Here is a 20635-nt window from a genome sequence, read left to right on the forward strand (position 1 = left end):
TGCATTTTGGTCATTTTGATTGCTCGAGTACTCGACTGATATATCTGCATCTAAGTTGTTAAACTTTAAAAAACTGTTCATTTTCATTTTCATTGTCCTATAAAATATATTCAGTATTTCATTGAATACATTTGTTATATATATTATATTTAGTCGATTTTACTCTAACTAAAATGGCATGTAAGTTTAGTCTACAAAAATAACATATTTTAGTTGGTGATAATATGCAAAATGACAAAAACATATATGAAATTGTAGCAGACCAAACTTTAACCAATGTTTAATATTTTGAAAAATGGATAAACTACTTACAATTATTTAAACATGTGTCAAATATATTCCTTATGTTTTTGACAGTTTAAGATATTGCATTACATGTAGTGCATATTTAAGGAAACAGAGTATTCACAATGCAGGTTATGCATTTTGACAATAGCTGACGCGTTAGCTTTACCTACCAAAGTCCAAGTTCACCTGTTAATTTTGCTTCATTGTCTGTGCTGATGTAAGTTGTAATATTAAGTTCCCTATCTGTCACTCACTCAACGTTGTGTCAATGTAGTGACACTAGGGGTCACTCTTTGGAGCCCCAAACACCTCTGATCTTTGAGAAAAGGCCAATGGGAATTGGCGAGTGGAATTTGCATGCCACTCCCCCGGACATACGGGTATAAAAGGAGCTGGCTCGCAATCACTCATTCAGATTTTCTTTTTGGAACTGAGCGGTTGTATTTCAGCGAGCTGAATTCCTCCGCCGATCCATTCACCTCTACTAAAGCTGTTGGATTTATGGCGCATTACAGCGGCTTCTCCCCCTCGCACACCGGTGGAGTGCAGAGAACGCCCCTGGGCACTTCGACAGTCTAAAAGAGTATATATTCTTGCAATAAAAGATTATATTTTCCCTACTAAAAGAGTGGCACTGACGGAGAGCGTCTTTTTAAAGATGCCTCTCAGTCTGTGTTTATTTTCTGCTTGCGGTTGTTACCTCTCTGCTTCCGATGGCCACGATCGCTGTCTTACGTGCGATTCCTCGGGTGGATCAGGTGGTCGCGGTGCACTTGTGCCCGCAGAGCACCACCACCTGACAGAGTCGTCCGAGGCTCCCGTCCAGGGCCTGTAGGCTCACGTCATCACTGACGGCTAAAGCCTACGGCACTGCTGGACGTGCCACCTCCGCCCTGCATGCCATGGCTCTCCTGCAGTGCACCAAGCCAAGGCACTTAAAGAACTGCACAAGGGTAGTTCTGACCTGGGATTAATGCAGGAGCTGCGCTCGGCGACCGACCTCGACCCTCCGGGCGACGAAGGTCACGGCGCCGTCTCTCGGGCAGGCGATGTACACCTTGGTGGTCCAGGAATGCCACCTTTGGCTCAACCTGGTTGAGTCGAGAGAGGCTGACAAGGTTTGATTCCTTGATGCCCCCATCTCCCAGGCTGGCCTATTCAGCGACGCCGTCGGAGACTTTTCCCGGCAGTTTTCGACAGTAAGGAAGCAGACGGAGGCCATACAACATATCCTGCCCCAGCGCGGCTCGAGGCCCCGCACCCCATCTGCTCATCGCCAAGGGCGTCCCCCTGTTGAGGTAACACTGGCTCCGCCGCAGCCTGCCCCAGTGGGCCGACCCCGGCGTAGAGCTGCCCGCAGGAAACAGATGCCACCCGTCTCACGGCCGGCCGCCAAGAATCCGAGGAAGGCTTTGAAGCGCCCCTGAGACGGGCAGCCCAGGAAGTCGGGAACTCACCCTTCAGGAACTGGTAAAGAGACCACTCCTTCCCCCGATGGAGGGTCGGGTGGAGAATCCTTATTTTCCTTTTCTTTTGATTTTCGTTATCACGACCGCCGGACACGTTTCTCTCTGGCAGGTTCTGTGCCCCGGAGGTGGGACTTCTGCCCCCACGCACCCAGCTGTGGCACAAGTCTGCTCCCAATGTGATGGTCTCCACGGGTCATGAGGACGCACTTCTTCCTCCCCCGTCCCAGGCCGTTCCGGGGGTAGTCACAAGGAGCCAGGTAAGTGCTTTGATGTCCTTAGACTCAGCACGGCCACAAGTGGCACCGGCAGTGGTAGACACGATCACTCAGGCCAGGGCTCCCTCGACAAGGTGCCTGTATGACCTGAAGTGGCGTCTGTTCCATAAGTGTTGTTCTTCCCGACTTAAAGACCCCCAGAGATGCGCAGTTGGATCAGTGCTTTCCTTTCTGCAGGAGAGGCTGGAGGGGCGGCTGTCCCCCTCCATCTTGAAGGTGTATGTAGCTGCTATATCAGCACATCATGATGCAGTTGACGGTAAGTATTTGGGGAAGCACGACTTGATCGTCAGGTTCCTGAGAGGCGTGAGGAGGTTAAACCCCCCCAGACCGTGCCTTGTTCCCTCGTGGGACCTCTCCGTGGTTCTTTGGGGTCTACGGGGAGCTCCATTCGAGCCCCTAGAGTCAGTAGAGTTAAAGGCGCTCTCTTTGAAGACTGCCCTCCTGACGGCTCTCACCTCCATCAAGAGGGTAGGGGACATGCAGGCGTTCTCTGTCAGCGAACTGTGCCTGGAGTTCGGCCCGGGTGACTCTCACGTGATCCTGAGACCCCGACTGGGCTATGTGCCCAAGGTTCCCATGACCCCGTTCAGGGATCAGGTGGTGAACCTGTAAGCACTGCCCAGGAGGAGGCAGACCCAGCCTTGGCATTGCTGTGTCTGGTGCGTGCTTTGCGCATCTACTTGGATCGCACGCAGAGCTTTAGAAGCTCCGAGCAGCTCTTTGTCTGCTTTGGGGGACAGCGGAAAGGAAGCGCTGTCTCCAAGCAGAGGATCGCCCACTGGGTCATCGACACCATCGTTATGGCATATCACGCCCAGGACGTGCCCCCCCACCCCCCGTGGGGCTGTGTGCCCACTCTACCAGGGGTGTAGTGGCCTCCTGGGCTCTGACCAACGGCGCCTCTCTAGCAGACATTTGTAGAGCAGCAGGCTGGGCAACACCTAACACCTTTGCGAGGTTCTACAACCTCCGGGTTGAGCCGGTTTCATCCCGTGTGTTGTCAGGTTCAAACAGGTAAGTCTCGGGACAGCTGGCCGGGTGTACCTTTGCGCATAGCGCCTTTCCCCTCCCTTGAGGTGAAGACGTGTGCTCTTTCTCCCAGTCTCGTTCACAAAATTGTGGACCCTGGATGTCCTTCCTCCTCAGCCCTGTGGCAGGCGAATTTTCGAAGAAACTTGCCGCCGGCCCAGTACGTGTGCTAATTAGGCCCTGTACTGGGGTAGGTGCTCCACATGCGCTGGTTACCCTATTGGTAACCCCATGTGATATATTTTCCTCAAAGTGGTTTCCCCATTGGTAAACCACGTCTTCCTTGGGCAGACGCCCCTCTGCCCCGGGTCATCGTGTCTGTAGAAACTCCTCCCCCCTCGGGTAGGCCCTACCATGGGACCCTCCGACATGACGTGTTTCCGACTAGACTCGGTAAGACCATGTGACGTATTTCCACTTGAAAGCCCCCCCCCTCTCTGGGTGGGGTGTGGTCTCTGCGGTGTCCTCATTTTTGGAGGGACACCCCCTGACATGGACCTTATATGACCCCCAGCTGAACGATTTCATTCCTTTTGGGGAGAAAAAAAAAAGAGAAAAGGCCACGGCTGGGCCAGCCGGTCTTCATTTTTTTGTGCAGTAGACTTGTCCCTGAGGTGCAGGGGACTGTTTGACGCCCACAAGAGCATTGGGGGAGGTTACGTGATGGCTGGGTGCACTGGCTACGAGACACACAGAGGTCTGCCCGTCTCGCCCCGCTAGTCCACGTAACACAGTTCAGTAGTCATGCCGTTTTGTATAGGGACCCCTAGTGTCACTTCATCGACACAACGTCGAGTGAGGTGACAGAAGGGGAACGTCTCGGTTACTGTCGTAACCTCCATTCCCTGATGGAGGGAACCAGACGTTGTGTCCCTCCTGCCACAACACCGAACTACCCGCTGAATGGGCCGGGACCTTGTCTCGGCACTTCAGTGCAAAACCTGAATGAGTGGTTGCATTCCAGCTCCTTTTATACCAGTATGTCCGGGGGAGTGGCATGCAAATTCCACTCGCCAATTCTCATTGGCCTTTTCTCAAAAGATCAGAGATGTCTGGGGCTCCCAGGAGCGACCCCTAGTGTCACTTCATCGACACAACTTCTTTAGGACGTTACAACAGTAACCGAGACATTATTGTTTTCTGATGAATATTAACGACATACTTCTCAACAGCAGAAGGTTTTCTGAACCAGGTTAATGTAAACTGCGAGCCAAGACATTTTGTAGTGTTCGCAAAACATTTTAATAATAAAATATTAAAATATTTTTTATATTTAATTAGAATATTTAATAGAAATAATCAAATTACAATAATATTTGAAGAGACTTTAAAATAACATGAGTTTTGCCATATTAGACCTGTGTCGGACTATCAAACACTACCACAAATTAATCTTAAAAAAGTAGCTATTTTAATTAAAATATTGCAAGAATGTTACCAGTCACTTATCAAACAGATCATGTTGAAAATGATACCGGCTGGGTTTCCCGAAGCACATTATAGTAGCACTTAAATCTCTATGGTGCATTTGTGGACTCGACAAGAGCCCATTTCGCACACATACAGCCTTTTACAGAACATTTTCTCCAGGTTAGAGGTCATGTGTGAACAAACCTTTTCAAAAATACTGGTATATTTTGCTCTGGCAATTTCCCTTAATGAGAAGTTGTATCGTAAATTTCCTGATGGTATGTAAGATGTGGTATATTTGCCAGTAAAGGCAACCCAACAATTTTCCAGTAATTTACCTGGTTGCATGTGTGAAAGGGGCTGTTGCAGGCAATTTTTATGCTTGTCAGTGTTTCTGCATTATTTTCATGTTGAGAGGACAAACTCCTGGACATCTTGGCAAAAGTTTCAGCACTTTCGGACCAGACATCTCCCGTAACACAGGACTGAGGTTATAGCAATACATGTTGGTTTGGGAAACAGGCATTACTAGAAACAGGCATTATTTCATCGTAAAATAAGGAGTGACATTAGTTAAGATGATGGCAAAAGCTTAAATTAGCAACGTTATTGGAAACCCAGCATGGATATGATAAAGGACTTCATGATCGTTAGTGCACTTGTCTAACATCAGTTAATCTTTAGACATCAAATATATGCAATCCAGTATTTTGTTTAGCATTTAAACAAATAAAACTACAGAGACATATAATAAAATAAAATATTGTTTTTAGTGGACATTTTATTTGCCACTTAATAAAGTGTGGAATGAATAGAACTTTTTCATTTAAAACTGTTAAAGTAAAGCTATTGTACATCAATATTTCTATGAATTTGCTTAATCCAAAGTAACTTTAGCCTTCAAGGTTTTTTAAATTTCTTTTTTATTGAAGTTTACTCAGTTTTCAATTTTAATATGAAATTAAAATGCATTAACCTAAAAGTTATTTTATTGAGTGAGATGATAATAATAATAATAATATTAATAATAATTAATTTAATGAATTGTAATTAAGAATTGTAGCTCAACAACAGATTTACAAAAGCCATGTCCTTCATGTTATTATGAGAAAATGTGTTTTTACGAGATATCTCGTTATTACAAGAAAAGATGTAATTTATATGACACAGCACAATATGCCATGGGAACCAATCACAAAATTATAACAAATTTACAGAAAAGTCAAAGAATTATTTAGTTTTCATGATTCATTATTGCATTAACTTCAGAGTACTGGAGTACTATGCACATCCCTAATTAAGATCTTCCCAGATTATTGCCCTTTCTGACCCAGTATGATCCTGAACTGTTCTTGCTTTTGTGCTGTTTCTGTCTTCTCTTGTGCTTCCTGCACTCCTGTCCTGTATGTGACTAACCCCAACCACCATCCTGTTCATCACTTCATCTCTGCTGTTTTTCTTCACCTGGAGTAGGAATTAACACCTCTACACAAGCAGGAGGTATCTGTTTCTCAAGGGTCTCCTGTTGAGCACACTTGTCTGTGATAAATAAAATAAGGACCGTCTTATTCCACAGTACAGTACAGCACTAACAAAAAGGACTTTGTAGGACCACAGTGTTCTTAGAGCAAATACCATTGTAAATTAATATGGTATTTATTTATTTAAATTATAAATAATTTATTTATTTAACTTTATATAAAAAGGCATGTTGCTTAAGAACACAATTCTTATTTACCACGACAGCCTGGCAAAAGGATAGTTATTAATTCATGAAAAATAAACAATACATTACATCAGAATAATAAAGTAAATTAAAAATAAATAAACATTACATATTATAAACTAAAGGCTAATTAAAAACAAGCTGGCTAAGTTAAAACAATGGACAAAGAACATACAGCTGCCAAAAAACAATTTGCATGTTGTTTGTTCACAGTTGTTATTAATATATATATATATATATATATATATATATATATATATATATATATATATATATATATATATATTTGTAATTAAATCAATAAAAGCTGACATAAATACAATCATTTATTGCCAATTTCAGCAATTAGGCCAATTTTATGTAATTGATTCCAATCATTAGGGGAAGCAAATTTCAAGACAAAGCATCCAAATAAAGACAATTTTTTTATATTAGGAACATTAAGAAGGATGGAACAGGATGATCTAGTTTGATATGTGACAGACTGTCATTGTAGACTATTTTACAAATAAGCTGGAGTCAGACCAAGCAAGGTTTTGTGAATAAATATAAGCCAGTGAAGTTCTTGCCAAATATGCAAAGATGGACAGTTTTTAATGGAAAACAATCACATTTGTTAGTTCTACAGGGGACAGTAGTGGCAAATCTGTCTCTGGCAGATCATGCAAAGAGATTACCATCTGATACAATCATTGTACAATGGAACCATCACAGTACCTTTTGTAAGGGAATAAATAGTCTATTCATATGTAAATAGTTAATTAACTATTGATTCAGCAGCCATTTTCATTAATATACAGTTTTGAGACATTGGAGACCAGCATGTACTGTATATACAAATGGTAGTCATACAATAAAGCAACCTCATTCAAATGCTTAAAGATGGCTTTCCTAATCCAGTCATGGCTGTTTTTTCTCCACTGCTGTCTGCAGTTTCTAGATAAGTCAGAAGATGTTCTCCTGAAGCACCAGGCCAGCATCAATGAGCTGAAGCGAGCCCTGAGGGAGCCCAACAGTAAGCTGATGAACCGGGAGAAGCGTCTGTCAGAGACATCCCCAGGCAGCACTCCAGAGAAGAAGGCAGTGAGTATGGAAATAAAGCAGGAGGGATGTAAGACTCTCAGCATTAAGAGAATGGAGGTCAAAGCTGTGATGTGTTTCTGTTTGCCTTGTATGTTGACTAACATTGTGCAAATGTTAAGTTGCTTAATTATGCAGTAATGGCATATGTGCTGGTACTTGCTATTTATTTTTTATTTTTTTATTTTTTTTGTACTGTGTCTTTATCATTTATTTGTATTAATTTAAATATTTTTTTTTTAATTATGTACATTGTTAGTAGACAAATTATAAATAAAGAAGTCATATTGGGAGAAGTTTATTTTCTTTAAGTTCACAGGGCTAAGAGTCTTATTTTTTATGTTGTGTGTGTTTTTATATATATATATATATATATATATATATATATAGCCCTGGGCATGCCCAAAGAACCCTGAAGTTTCTTCTGAAGAGCAGAGAAAGTAATTATGCATCAAGGGTGTAATTGTTTATTGTCAAACTAATTGGTATCTACTGATGCAATTTTTTTTGTTTTACTGGAAATGCTGTAATTTCAGAATTATGTAATGTTCCTGCAGTATCCTGAAGTCTGAAGTGTTTGATTTTCTGGTCCCTGCCATATTCATGCACGTTCTCTGTATTTATTATTCAAGATTGTTTTATTTCAAGTCTTGCTTTCTTTTTATTCTTGCTAAGTAAAATCTATTTTTATTGGACAGACACCTCTTTAATTACTCCATAAATGTAAGATTATGTTTGATGTTCTCCTTTTTTTCTGCTGGTCTTGGACTTGGCCACCTGTCAGGAGGCTGTTGGTGCAGGGGGAAGGGAACCTGTCAACAGCCTCTCGGTGGAGGGCTTCATCCAGAAGACTGTATTGACTTCACCCGAGGTTCCTTTGACATGTTTTTAGATTCATCCATGAGTTGTTACTGATTTTACGAGACAGTATAGTCCTTGTATCAACAGAACTAACCATTTTTAATTTATATTGTTAAATAGGGCTCTGAGGAATGGGTGTTAATCGAAAAACAAGATGCGTATCAACCGGACTATGAAATGGAGGAAAAAGAAAAGAACAAAGCTAGCACATCTCCACCTCCTCTGGTTATTGATCCCCTTACTAAGAAAAAGTGGGAGACTGAAAAACAAAGAGAAGTTACTAAGATGATACACACTGAGCTAATGGGAGAGGATGGTAAAGAAACATATTTGCAAATGGAAAGTTTTGCAGGCCCAAAAATATTTCCAGTGGAGAAGTCAACTGAAGCAAAAGAAAAGAGCACCATAAGTGAATACACTACATTTTTATCAAGTACTAAGGCTAAATCTGAATTATGTACAGAAGATAAATCAGAAAAAGAGCCTTGCCAACCTGCTGAATCCAGACCTGAGAACGAGAAGACCCCAATTCCACATGTTATGGTGGAAGGTGCTCCACGCAAAGTCAGAAGAGAGAGAAGACCTCAAAGCTTAAATTTGGGGAGGTCGAGGGACTTTGTGTATGAAACAGAAGCTAAAAGTTCAAACATCACACAAGATAGTGTAGAGTCTGATGAGGACAATAATACTGAAGATATAGAGGAAACTCTGATTTGTCCTCCTGAAGAGTTCAACTCAGCACCAGACATATGGTCACCATCCATGGCTGAAAAGCTAAATCAGCCAGCCACAAATATATCTGTTGGAACACCACTTGAAGAACATCAAAAGGAGTTCGACAAGGTAATGGAAAAAGATTTGCAGATACCCAATCAAGGAGCAGCAAGATCTGATGATGCAAGAAAGCTTGCAGAAGGTCAAGAGAAGCCATGTACCGAAGTGAAGATTATGAACACTGAAGACAAACAAGAAAACCAAGATTCAGTTAATGGTCCTGGCAAAGATAAGCTGAATAGTGTCAAGACTGATGTCAGATTTGAGGTCATGAAAGTTATCATGATTGATAACTGTAAGAACAAAGAGGAGCCTGGGGATGTAATCAAGCAAAGAATGGAAGGGTTGGGTCTTGAGAAGAAGATAAACAATACTGAATTAGAGAAAGCTGAGGGCATCCAACTAGCCAACGAGCCAAGAAAGACTAGCCAGAGGGTAACAGGACATGTAAGAACAGATATAACAAGAATCGTTCCATTAAAACCTGAAAGAGTGAGAAGCCAGAGTTACAAAGATGACTTAGAAATTGGACAAGGCTCGGAAATTATGAAAATTAATTTTAAAAGATATAGTATGAATGAATCTTTCGAGAGGCACTTTGACCCAAGTAAGTTTGAGAGCAGGGACACTAGCTCTTTCTATGCTAACTTTACCACAAGTCCAGTGAAAGCTTACAAAGGTCAGAAGGAGTCATCTACGATGGACCACTTAATCTCCGAGACCTCTGAGCAACAAGTGTTAAGGGATTTAGAGGGATCACCACAAGAAAGAGCTATGCAGGATAATGACACTACAAAACACACCAGCAGAATGGTCCATGGAGATCTTCTGCTGCCCGAGGAGGGAATTTCATGTGTCCAACCTCACATATCTAGGACCCCAGTCCACCAAAAAAATGCCCCACCAGCTCCCCCTATTAAAACAAAGAAAGCAAGAGAATCAGGTCTTTTTCTGCGCAATAGTCGCAACTTTAACAAAGACCCAACTCTGGAAGCTGACAAGAAGAACCTTCTGGTAAATCAGCCTGGCATCTCCTGCATTTTCACTCATTGGACAAAAAAGTATCGCATGAGCTTCAGTTCGACTCTCGCATCCATTATTTTTTCATTTTGTAACTTAAACATACTTGTATTACATTTTAAAGCATACTCTCTGCTTACCCATGAAGAGAGGGGTTGGAGGAGGCCAGCTGAAGTTTGGACCTTCAGGTTGTCTGTTCGACATGCTCTTATCTTGATTCTTCCCATAATCTCTACTGATATCAAAACTATTTTATCAATGTCTATTGGATTGACCAAAGACCGTATGGAAGGTTCCATGCTTTGGCCTTCAGCTTTGATACCCCCTCTCTTCAGAAATGAGTCTTGAGTTGTCCTTTCATTCCACAAACCTGATAGACAGTTCCCATTGTGGTGTTGAAAGGAACCACAAGCTCTTCCACTCATTCATGGCTATGGTGGTAACCATGGCTAACCATGGCACCGATGGTTTTCTTGACTGCTGTGTTGTATTTATAACTGCCTTGAACATCATGAAAAACTGTAGTGCTCTTTTCGGTTAAGGCCTTGTTACTACTGTACTTTTATAGTTTCCACGTTCTAGAATCACCAATAATTTTATAGATTAACTCTGAATATTGCTCTTTGTGGAGATTTTCATATTAAGTAAACAATGCTGCATGAGGAGCACACGGCAATGTGTGATTGTTGATCAAAGAGGCAAACTGTTCTGCTACACTCAGGGTTGCCATCTGTTGCGTGAACACTATATTAAAGTACAGTGTATGTGTGTTCAAACAACTTTTTGGCTGTGGAATGAAAGGAATTTGGAAAAACAAAAACCTGTAATCTGTCAGTTTGACACAGTAGTGTTTGTAGCATATGAGCAACTACATCTGAGCGCAGGATGCTGGCTGCAAACAAATTTTGACTTCAATTACCACCATTTTGCTTGTTTAAATACCACAGTGTATGCTTTGAAATGGCCAATGAAGCAGTTGAAATCACAATTTTTAAGATAAATGCCTGTTTCAGCTAATTTAGCTTGTATTTTCTTTGCTTGGCCATCAGGCAACATTTTTTATTTTATTTTTTTCTTTATTTGCTATGGATTTCAATGGAGCATGAAATCTCCTTGTTTGGCTCTAATATTTTACTGGCTCTGTTACAAAATCTAGTGAGTTGCAAATGCAGGCAGCATTTTAAGGCATCATATGCACACTCCAAAATATACAGGTGCATCTCAATAAATTAGAATGTCGTGGAAACGTTCATTTATTTCAGTAATTCAACTCAAATTGTGAAACTCGTGTATTAAATAAATTCAATGCACACAGACTGAAGTAGTTTAAGTCTTTGGTTCTTTTAATTGTAATGATTTTGGCTCACATTTAACAAAAACCCACCAATTCACTATCTCAAAAAATTAGAATATGGTGACATGCCAATCAGCTAATCAACTCAAAACACCTGTAAAGGTTTCCTGAGCCTTCAAAATGGTCTCTCAGTTTGGTTCACTAGGCTACACAATCATGGGGAAGACTGCTGATCTGACAGTTGTCCAGAAGACAATCATTGACACCCTTCACAAGGAGGGTAAGCCACAAACATTCATTGCCAAAGAAGCTGGCTGTTCACAGAGTGCTGTATCCAAGCATGTTAACAGAAAGTTGAGTGGAAGGAAAAAGTGTGGAAGAAAAAGATGCACAACCAACCGAGAGAACCGCAGCCTTATGATTGTCAAGCAAAATCGATTCAAGAATTTGGGTGAACTTCACAAGGAATGGACTGAGGCTGGGGTCAAGGCATCAAGAGCCACCACACACAGACGTGTCAAGGACTTTGGCTACAGTTGTCGTATTCCTCTTGTTAAGCCACTCCTGAACCACAGACAACGTCAGAGGCGTCTTACCTGGGCTAAGGAGAAGAAGAACTGGACTGTTGCCCAGTGGTCCAAAGTCCTCTTTTCAGATGAGAGCAAGTTTTGTATTTCATTTGGAAACCAAGGTCCTAGAGTCTGGAGGAAGGGTGGAGAAGCTCATAGCCCAAGTTGCTTGAAGTCCAGTGTTAAGTTTCCACAGTCTGTGATGATTTGGGGTGCAATGTCATCTGCTGGTGTTGGTCCATTGTGTTTTTTGAAAACTAAAGTCACTGCACCCATTTACCAAGAAATTTTGGAGCACTTCATGCTTCCTTCTGCTGACCAGCTTTTTAAAGATGCTGATTTCATTTTCCAGCAGGATTTGGCACCTGCCCACACTGCCAAAAGCACCAAAAGTTGGTTAAATGACCATGGTGTTGGTGTGCTTGACTGGCCAGCAAACTCACCAGACCTGAACCCCATAGAGAATCTATGGGGTATTGTCAAGAGGAAAATGAGAAACAAGAGACCAAAAAATGCAGATGAGCTGAAGGCCACTGTCAAAGAAACCTGGGCTTCCATACCACCTCAGCAGTGCCACAAACTGATCACCTCCATGCCACGCCGAATTGAGGCAGTAATTAAAGCAAAAGAAGCCCCTACCAAGTATTGAGTACATATACAGTAAATGAACATACTTTCCAGAAGGCCAACAATTCACTAAAAATGTTTTTTTTTATTGGTCTTATGATGTATTCTAATTTTCTGAGATAGTGAATTGGTGGGTTTTTGTTAAATGTGAGCCAAAATCATCACAATTAAAAGAACCAAAGACTTAAACTACTTCAGTCTGTGTGCATTGAATTTATTTAATACACAAGTTTCACAATTTGAGTTGAATTACTGAAATAAATGAACTTTTCCACAACATTCTAATTTATTGAGATGCACCTGTATATTGTAAATGTTTTATATTAAACAAATATACAGTTATAAAAGTTGAATTCTGTAAGTACTTAAAAGTATCAATAAAATAGTTCAATTTAATAAAAAATTGACTTTGTTTTACACAATATTCATGTGTACTAAGGCTTATTAGAATACACGGTGCGAATTACTGGGGGTCTCAGACCTCCTGGAAGGTACCGGAGACCCCCCAAAAGAACCGGAGAACCCCCAGAAAGCTATTTTGCAAATAACCTGATTGGAGTCTTAGCCAATGCAGATCTAAATAGATCCGCTCCTGCTTGTTGTAACTCTTCCTTGGCACTCGCTTCAAGCACTGTAACTTTGCGCTTAAATAAAATTTGTATTAATTATGTACATTGTTAATAGACTACCTTGAATTGCAGCTGCCTATGATGGCATAGCAGCACACTAGGTTTTTGAACAGAGCATTTATACATAGTTCGAGTTCCACGAAAGGGAACGTCTCGGTTATGTACGTAACCTTGGTTCCCTGAGGGGAACGAGACGCTGCGTAGCTGGCCATACTCTGTAGCAACTGCATAGGCTTGTGCCTTTTGCAGAAAATCTGTCTCGATGGCCCGAAAGTGAGCGCCTTTATGGAGCCTGTGACATAGCTCCCTAGGGGGTGTCGGTTAAGCGCCATCAGCCAACAAATTGGCATGATTGTATAAGGGCTTCAGACCACTCGGACGGTGTCCACAGCATTCATACGCAGCGTCTTGTTCCACTCATGGAACCAGGATTACGTACGTAACAGAGACGTTTCTAATATCAATTCCAAAAAGCTAAGATAAACATTGTGCATCACAGAGCATGTCTTAAATATGAAACCATGCGTGAATTGTTTGATTAGGATATTCTTTTAAAACTAGAATCATCAGAGAGCTGGATTCTTTAAAACCTGTTAGGAGAAGTGAAAAACCCACATGATAAATAAACATCTTGAAAGAGATTTTTGATTATTTGAAGTTTAATGAAGTTGAATATAAAGTCAACAATGGAAGAGCAAGAGTCTCTCAACTAACTTGTTTTGGTGTAACTTGCAAAGAGTGGCTTTTTTCCAGGGATCTCGCTTCTATAACACAGCTAACTTTAGACTGCTTCTCTCTCTTTTTCGTTTTCTGTATGCTTTTCCTTTACAGGAGTGTCTGTCCAGCACTACTACTCATGAAGACCCACGAGATGATGTTAAGGTCTCTCAGAATCTCATTTCACACTATGCATATTCTTGCATGTTTTTCTTCAAACATAGCTTGATTTTCCATTCATAATCTTTTAACATTGATATAACCATGTTAAAAGCATACTCAAACTAGTTTCAGCCACAAAAACATGCCTACGGACAACGTCCCATGTATTTTGCACACAAAATGCAAAGAGCTCTCTGAAATTGCCAGTTTCAATATGATTGGCTGGCTTTAGACTGCTTGCGTGAGTAAGGGCAAAACGTTTTTTATTTTTTATTTTTAATATTTTTTTTATCAGTCTGCTTAGAAACAAAGTTAAAGGTAACATGCTAATAGAAAGAGGAAGAACTAATAACTGGACTTTCTAAAGTTTGCCAGGATATTTTGCTTTAAGGCACTTTATAGCAAGCAAACTAGATATTCACAAGCAAACCTGTATATTCCACTTTGTTTTATTTGTGAAATAATCAGTACTAATTCCTTTTGGAAAGACAGAAATTCTGATCACAAAGTCTTGAAACATTTTCCACTATTTCCTGTGTTACTTATTTTACCGTTTACAAATAAGTTCACATTTATATATTATTGAGGTATAATTTAATATAGATAAACTCCCCAAAACAGCATGGAATAAAAGTGTGGTTGGTCACATAATATGTCTGTCCAGTGGTCTCTCACTGTCTAGCAGTTCTTGGTCAAAATAAAGTTGTAATGAGGACGATACTTCATTCTGTGAGTTATAAGTCTGGCTATGTGAGACGATTCTCATACTAACACGATCTTTGAAAAGTTCCTGTCTCTCCATGTATCCATTTTCCATGATTGCTTAATTTAGTGATCACATCTTTGAACACCCTCATTTTCTTGGCATCGTCATCTCAATGGAAATGCTGCCATAAGAGATGCCTTTGCATGCATGATTCTATGGAAAATCATTAAATTTCACTCCAGCATGAATTCCTCCATATCTCCATCACCGCTGATTCTTGTGCCACGGCTTTTGCTGGACTTGATGTAGCAACACTGGCCTCCTTTCTTTCTTCAACAGCAGCGACCTGCCTCCACCGTGGAGGATGACTATAATAGTGAGCTAGCTGGTTTAAAGGACATCCACCTGGCCATCGAGAGGAAGTGTTCAAGCATGACTGTCAGCTCCACGTCAAGCCTGGAAGCGGAGGTGGATTTCACTGTCATTATGGACTTACATTGTGAGATGGATGAATTTTCAAGAGGCATGGCAGAGCTGGGCGAGAAGGACCAGCAGGTGGAGATGGGTAGGGAGAGCTTTGAGGAGCCCCCCTTGTCTCACTCCACCCATCATGTGAATTTGAGAGATGTATCACTCAGGAGGGAATGTTTCATCGAAGGTCGCCCCCATCAGGATATAGAACCTGTAAGGACCGGTTTGTACTCCTTCAACAGGACAGAGGAAGATATATTGAGAATTATGTGACATATTCAATTCACATTTTGTACTACATTATATCAATTTGTGTTGTCCTTATTAATGTTTAGGGCCCAAGCACCGAAAGTGTGGAGACCCTGTTGTCCTTCTAAGGATTATTATTATTATTATTATTATTATTATTATTATTATTAGGGCCTATTATTCCTTATGTTATTATTACTTTCTTCCTATATTTGGGTGTTTTGAGGCATTTGGCATTCTTTCATGACATTTGGCACAAACATCAGAGTTGTTGGCCATTAGGTCTGGGCAAAAGTTAACACATGAGCGTGACTGGGGCTCTGTAGTAGAGGTCTGCTCAGGCTTTAAAATGAAACCCTAACCCGACCTGTACTCGAGACCGTGTGGCCCGACCCTACCTGGCCCGAACGTTACCATCAGATTTTAAGCCCGAACCCAAAATCTAATTTCTTCTTCTAGCAATTACTGTTGCAATAGGCTGTATTTTATGTAAGCATATAGGGAACATTCCAAACAGTACTGAAACTGTAAACATACACAGTTTTAACAATGCACAGCAGTCCCTCATTACACTAAAGCAGAGAGAAAAAAAGCATTGCTTTACCATTTATTTGCTGAAACTTCACTTGGTGCAGAACAATCTGGAATAATATGAAACAATGTAACAGTCCCCTCTATGCAGCCTGAACTTGTTTAGAATGTTGAATCTTTGTGATAACTGCGCTAAAAGCAATCTAGACGCAGCGCAAAGTTCTTTTTAACTTGACATGGTGTTTAAAATGTGCCGGTCCTGCGCGAGACGCTGAAGAAACAGCAAGACATGGCGCAACAGTCAAAGACATTTGTCCAGCATGTATTTAAACAATTGGAAAACAGAACAGATGCACGCAAAAACACGTTTGGTGTGAACGGCCCCTAACTCATCCGTTCGCACGTGTCTGTGGTGAGAGCACGTGTGTGAAAAAAGTTCAGGAAGCCTGTATATTTTTTCATTAATTACAAACCTGAACAGCGGCGGGCCGTACATTTAAAGTCTAGGCCTTAAGTGTGATTCATGCGATTAAGAAAACACAGTTTCACAATGAATAAGACACCCTATGCCTTTGGGCATCTTACATTATATCGCAGCTAACTAGTAATATCAATTGACATTTTAAAAACACGTCCATGCACGAAAGCCAGAACTTGAAATGACACTTAATGCTCAAGCAAGCCTAATTTTAACTGTAGCATGACTGATTTGTGAAATGAACGTCTCCCGAACAGACATTTTTCATATGAATCTACCAAGGAGGTCTATAATACCTGGAAAAATCAGTCTAATAATATTTGTGATTTAAATGTTGCTTGCAATAAATTTCATTTCGTCAGGGTACACGGTTATGCTGCGTTCCATTCAAGTTGGATGTGGGATATTCCTATTTGATATCTCCGACCATAAATGCATTACATTCCCTGATATTCGGAACTGCAATGCTCCCGTTAGCTTAGCAGGGGTTTGACTTTCATTAGAGATGTCTCCTAGCAACCCAACTGATAAACAGTGCTGCAGCGCTAGCATTTGTGCTTCAGATGTATGATTATAATGTTTTATACACCTGTTTCTGCAGGTGTTTGTTAAACAAGCTTTAATATCAAGTAATGTGGATACAAACTCATTTATCGATATTACTTAATAAAGTGAATGTTTATCACTTTGTATATCTCCCTGAGTGTCCACATGTTTGTGTGACATCATGCCCCTGCATCTCGGCGAAATCGGAGTTGAGAATTTCTGCACGAGCCTACAAGTTGTAATTCTGACTTAAAGATGCATTCCATTGACTTTTCCTAGTAGGAAGTTGTAAAAATCCGACTTTCCAAGTTGAATGGAATGCAGCACTACTTTTCAAAACTTGATCCGACACTGACTGCTCAAGCAGCCTAATTTACACTTAGAAAACTCCTGATGTTGCTATAACAATGCAAAAAGCACTTACCAATTTACTTGAAGTGAAAATCAGTCCTCCTTTCCTGTTTAATAAATTAAGCAATCACACGGTCATGCAGAACATCTCGTATTTTTAAATCCATAAGGATCTCTTTCTCAACGGTGATAGTGGCAGTGATGACAGCCGACTGTTAGCGAGATCTCGCGCACTTTGCTTTCAAATTACATCACTTAAAGCGTGATTGCATCACTCAAGGCCAGCTAGAAGGCCTTGACCGGGACATATCCTAAAGATCACACCCACCAAGAACAAATAAATCAATCTGATTGGCTGATGAATCTGACAATCTGACTTTAGTTGCACTTTTGAGGGATTCTGAAGAAATTCTGAAGGCCTGAGGGGGTGGAGCTCAGACTCACGTGCTGCTTTGGCTTCGGGCATGCAATTTGTGAAACAGTTGTCACACTTTGCTTGTAAGCATCAAGGAATAAATTCTGACTGGATAATTTTTTTTGTTTTTCTCTATTTGTTTGTAGATTAATTAAGAGTGGAAAGTGATTAAAAAATACATAGGCAAAAAGGTGATTGAGAATGGAAGGATGAAAAATATTTATTTATTTGGCATGTTAGGCCAGCAGAGAAGGCTTTGCTGGCCCTGAGAAATTGCCACTGAACCCGAACCCGACCCGAACCTGAAGTCATACTTGAAAAACTGACCTACCTGTACACCCAGCCCGAAACCCGTCAGGTTCTCGGGTCCTGTCGGGCCCGGGTCGGGTTGCAGACCTCTGCTCTGTAGCACCACCATTTGACTAAAGTGGTGGGATCAGTTTCACCCACAGACACCAAACTTGGTACATGTATTGTTCTCATCAAGCCGGACAACTTTCAAAATTATAGTCATTAGCTCCGCCCAACAGGAAATTGGCCAATTTGGATTGAATTTGGATTTTTTGAAAACTGCAGGCCCTGAACTTTTAAATACTCCTCCTAGGGGATTAACATGACTGGCACCAAATGTGGGCAATATTATTCCAAAACATTGAAGATGCTAATAAGTGAACAGATTTTTGATATGTTGAATGTTATTGCCTGTAGCACCCCCTTTAAATTGGGTGTGAAGGATGGCCTCTGTAGCACCCCCATTTTCCCCTACGCTTACCAAAATTGGTACATATATAATTCTCATCAAGCCAGACAACTTTCATAATTATAGTCATTAGGTCCGCCCAATAGGAAGTCGACCATTTGGGATTCTTTTAATATTGCAGTCTCTGAACTTTTAAAAACTCCTCCTAGGTGATTCATGAGACTGTCACCACATTTAGACAACATTATGCCAAGACATTGAAGATGCTTAATTGTGAACAGATGTTGACGAGGCATTAAATCATATCCTCTATGTGCAATGTGTGATTTAGATCAAAATTGAGATGTATGTTTAATCTTGGGTGCTAATCACATGGATTTGACTATTTTGGGTCACGGTCATTGCGCCACCACCTGGCAGAAGGAAGTGTGGCTCTTACAACAGACTTTAAAATAGTCCTCTTATATTTCCTCAGATTGCTTCAAAATTGTTTAGAATAATGTCAAATGCCAAATGCACCTTGCATTGTTTTCTGAAAGCCACCGGGTGGAAATAGACCAGTTGTGCTTGGGCCCATTTTCACTGCTTGCAGCTATATTTTATCTTCTGGACTTTCTTTTATGTTTTGTGGAACATGTTTGGATTTTTCTTTGGATTTGTTTTCACCACATATTTCCATTTTTGTAATAAAAATAATTATTATTATTTAGTTTTTGTTTTGTTTCTTACTATCACTCATCTGTTTTTTTTTTTTTTGTTTTTTTTGTTTTGTTTGTTTTTTTACATAATTCTGATTATTCAATGATCATGCATTAATTAATGTTATGTTTTGCAAGAAACCAAATACAGAACATATGCTTGGGTGGAGTAAAAAATGTCATCCTTACTTAGTGATGTGTGTAATTTTCTGGATGTTACAATATTTTCTCTTATGCCAGCTTAACATACAGAGACAATTACAAGCAAGCCATTTGTTTGCTCATTCCCCTACATATGCCTTACTTACTAGTGGTGTGGGACTATTTGTTTGGCTGACCAATGGCATACAGAGGGAGTGTTCAGAAAACCTATTTCAAAAACAGTCATAATTTTTGCATTTCCAGTTGCTGACAGCACAAAAATTACACACTACACCTTTAATTTCAGATCATGGACTTAAAATGACTATGACAGTTTGTAAGGCTGTATATACAGCTCTGGAAAGAATTAAGAGATCACTGCAAAATTATCAGTATCTCTGGAGTTACTATTTATAGTTATATGTTTGAGTAAAATGAACATTTTTGTTCCCTATCTGTCACTCACTCGTCGTTGTGTCGATGTAGTGACACTAGGGGTCACTCTTGGGAGCCCGAGACACCTCTGGTCTTTGATAAAAGGCCAATGAAAATTGGCGAGTGGTATTTGCATACCACTCCCCCGGACATACGGGTATAAAAGGAGCTGGTATGCAACCACTCATTCAGATTTCTCTTTGGAGCTGAACGGTCGATGTTTACTGAGCTGAGTGTTCATTCACCTCTGCTGCCTCTGATGGCGCACTTCAGTGGTTTCTCCCTCCTCTGCACTGGTGCACTGCAGAGAATGCCCCTGGGCACTTCGGCAGAAATAAGAGAGTATATTTCTCTAAAAGAGCGGCACACTCCTGGTGCAAAAATTCAAGCAGCTCGGCTTTGTTTGATGGCTTGTGTCCATCCATCTTAGTCATGATCAAATTCCAGAGGTTTTCAATAGGGTTCAGGTCTGGAGATTGGGCTGGCCATGACAGGGTCTTGATCCGGTTGTCCTCCATCCACACCTTGATTGATCTGGCTGTGTGGCATGGAGCATTGTGTGCTGGAAAAACAAACAATCCTCAGAGTTGGGGAACATTGTCTGAGCAGAAGGAAGCAAGTTTTCTTCCAGGATAACCTTGTACATGGCTTGATTCATGTGTCCTTCACAAAGACGAATCTGCCCGATTCCAGCCTTGCAGAAGTACCCCCAGATCATCACCGATCTTCAACCTGGTCATCTAATGGTTAGATGGAGACCTGGAGAGGCCTTCAAGCCACAGTGTCTCACACCCACTGTGAAATTTGGTGGAGGATCGGTGATGACCTAGGGGTGCTTCAGCAAGGCTGGAATCGGGCAGATTCCTCTTTGTGAAAGATGCAGGAGTGGCATAAAGTCACCCAACAGCAATGTGAAAGACTGGTTGCGATCATGCCAAGCTTTCAAGCATGAAAGCTCTGATTGAAAATCAGGGTTATTCC

General features: G+C 41.0%; 1 protein-coding gene across 4 annotated transcripts in view; it reads left to right on the top strand.

Annotated features, from left to right (window-relative positions):
* LOC127428167 (band 4.1-like protein 1) overlaps positions 1-20635 on the top strand; it is a 151950-nt gene that overhangs the window by 118676 nt on the left and 12639 nt on the right. For 3 of the 4 annotated variants that reach the window (XM_051676312.1, XM_051676314.1, XM_051676313.1), the window contains exons 14-18: positions 7134-7283; positions 8065-8151; positions 8262-9929; positions 13886-13936; positions 14979-15323. In XM_051676312.1, coding sequence (XP_051532272.1) covers positions 7134-7283; positions 8065-8151; positions 8262-9929; positions 13886-13936; positions 14979-15323 — 2301 coding nt within the window. The remainder of the gene's footprint in view (positions 1-7133; positions 7284-8064; positions 8152-8261; positions 9930-13885; positions 13937-14978; positions 15324-20635) is intronic. The other variant, XM_051676315.1, reaches the window with a different exon arrangement.

This window comes from Myxocyprinus asiaticus, chromosome 37, assembly GCF_019703515.2.
Source record: "Myxocyprinus asiaticus isolate MX2 ecotype Aquarium Trade chromosome 37, UBuf_Myxa_2, whole genome shotgun sequence".
Lineage (NCBI taxonomy): Eukaryota > Metazoa > Chordata > Actinopteri > Cypriniformes > Catostomidae > Myxocyprinus > Myxocyprinus asiaticus.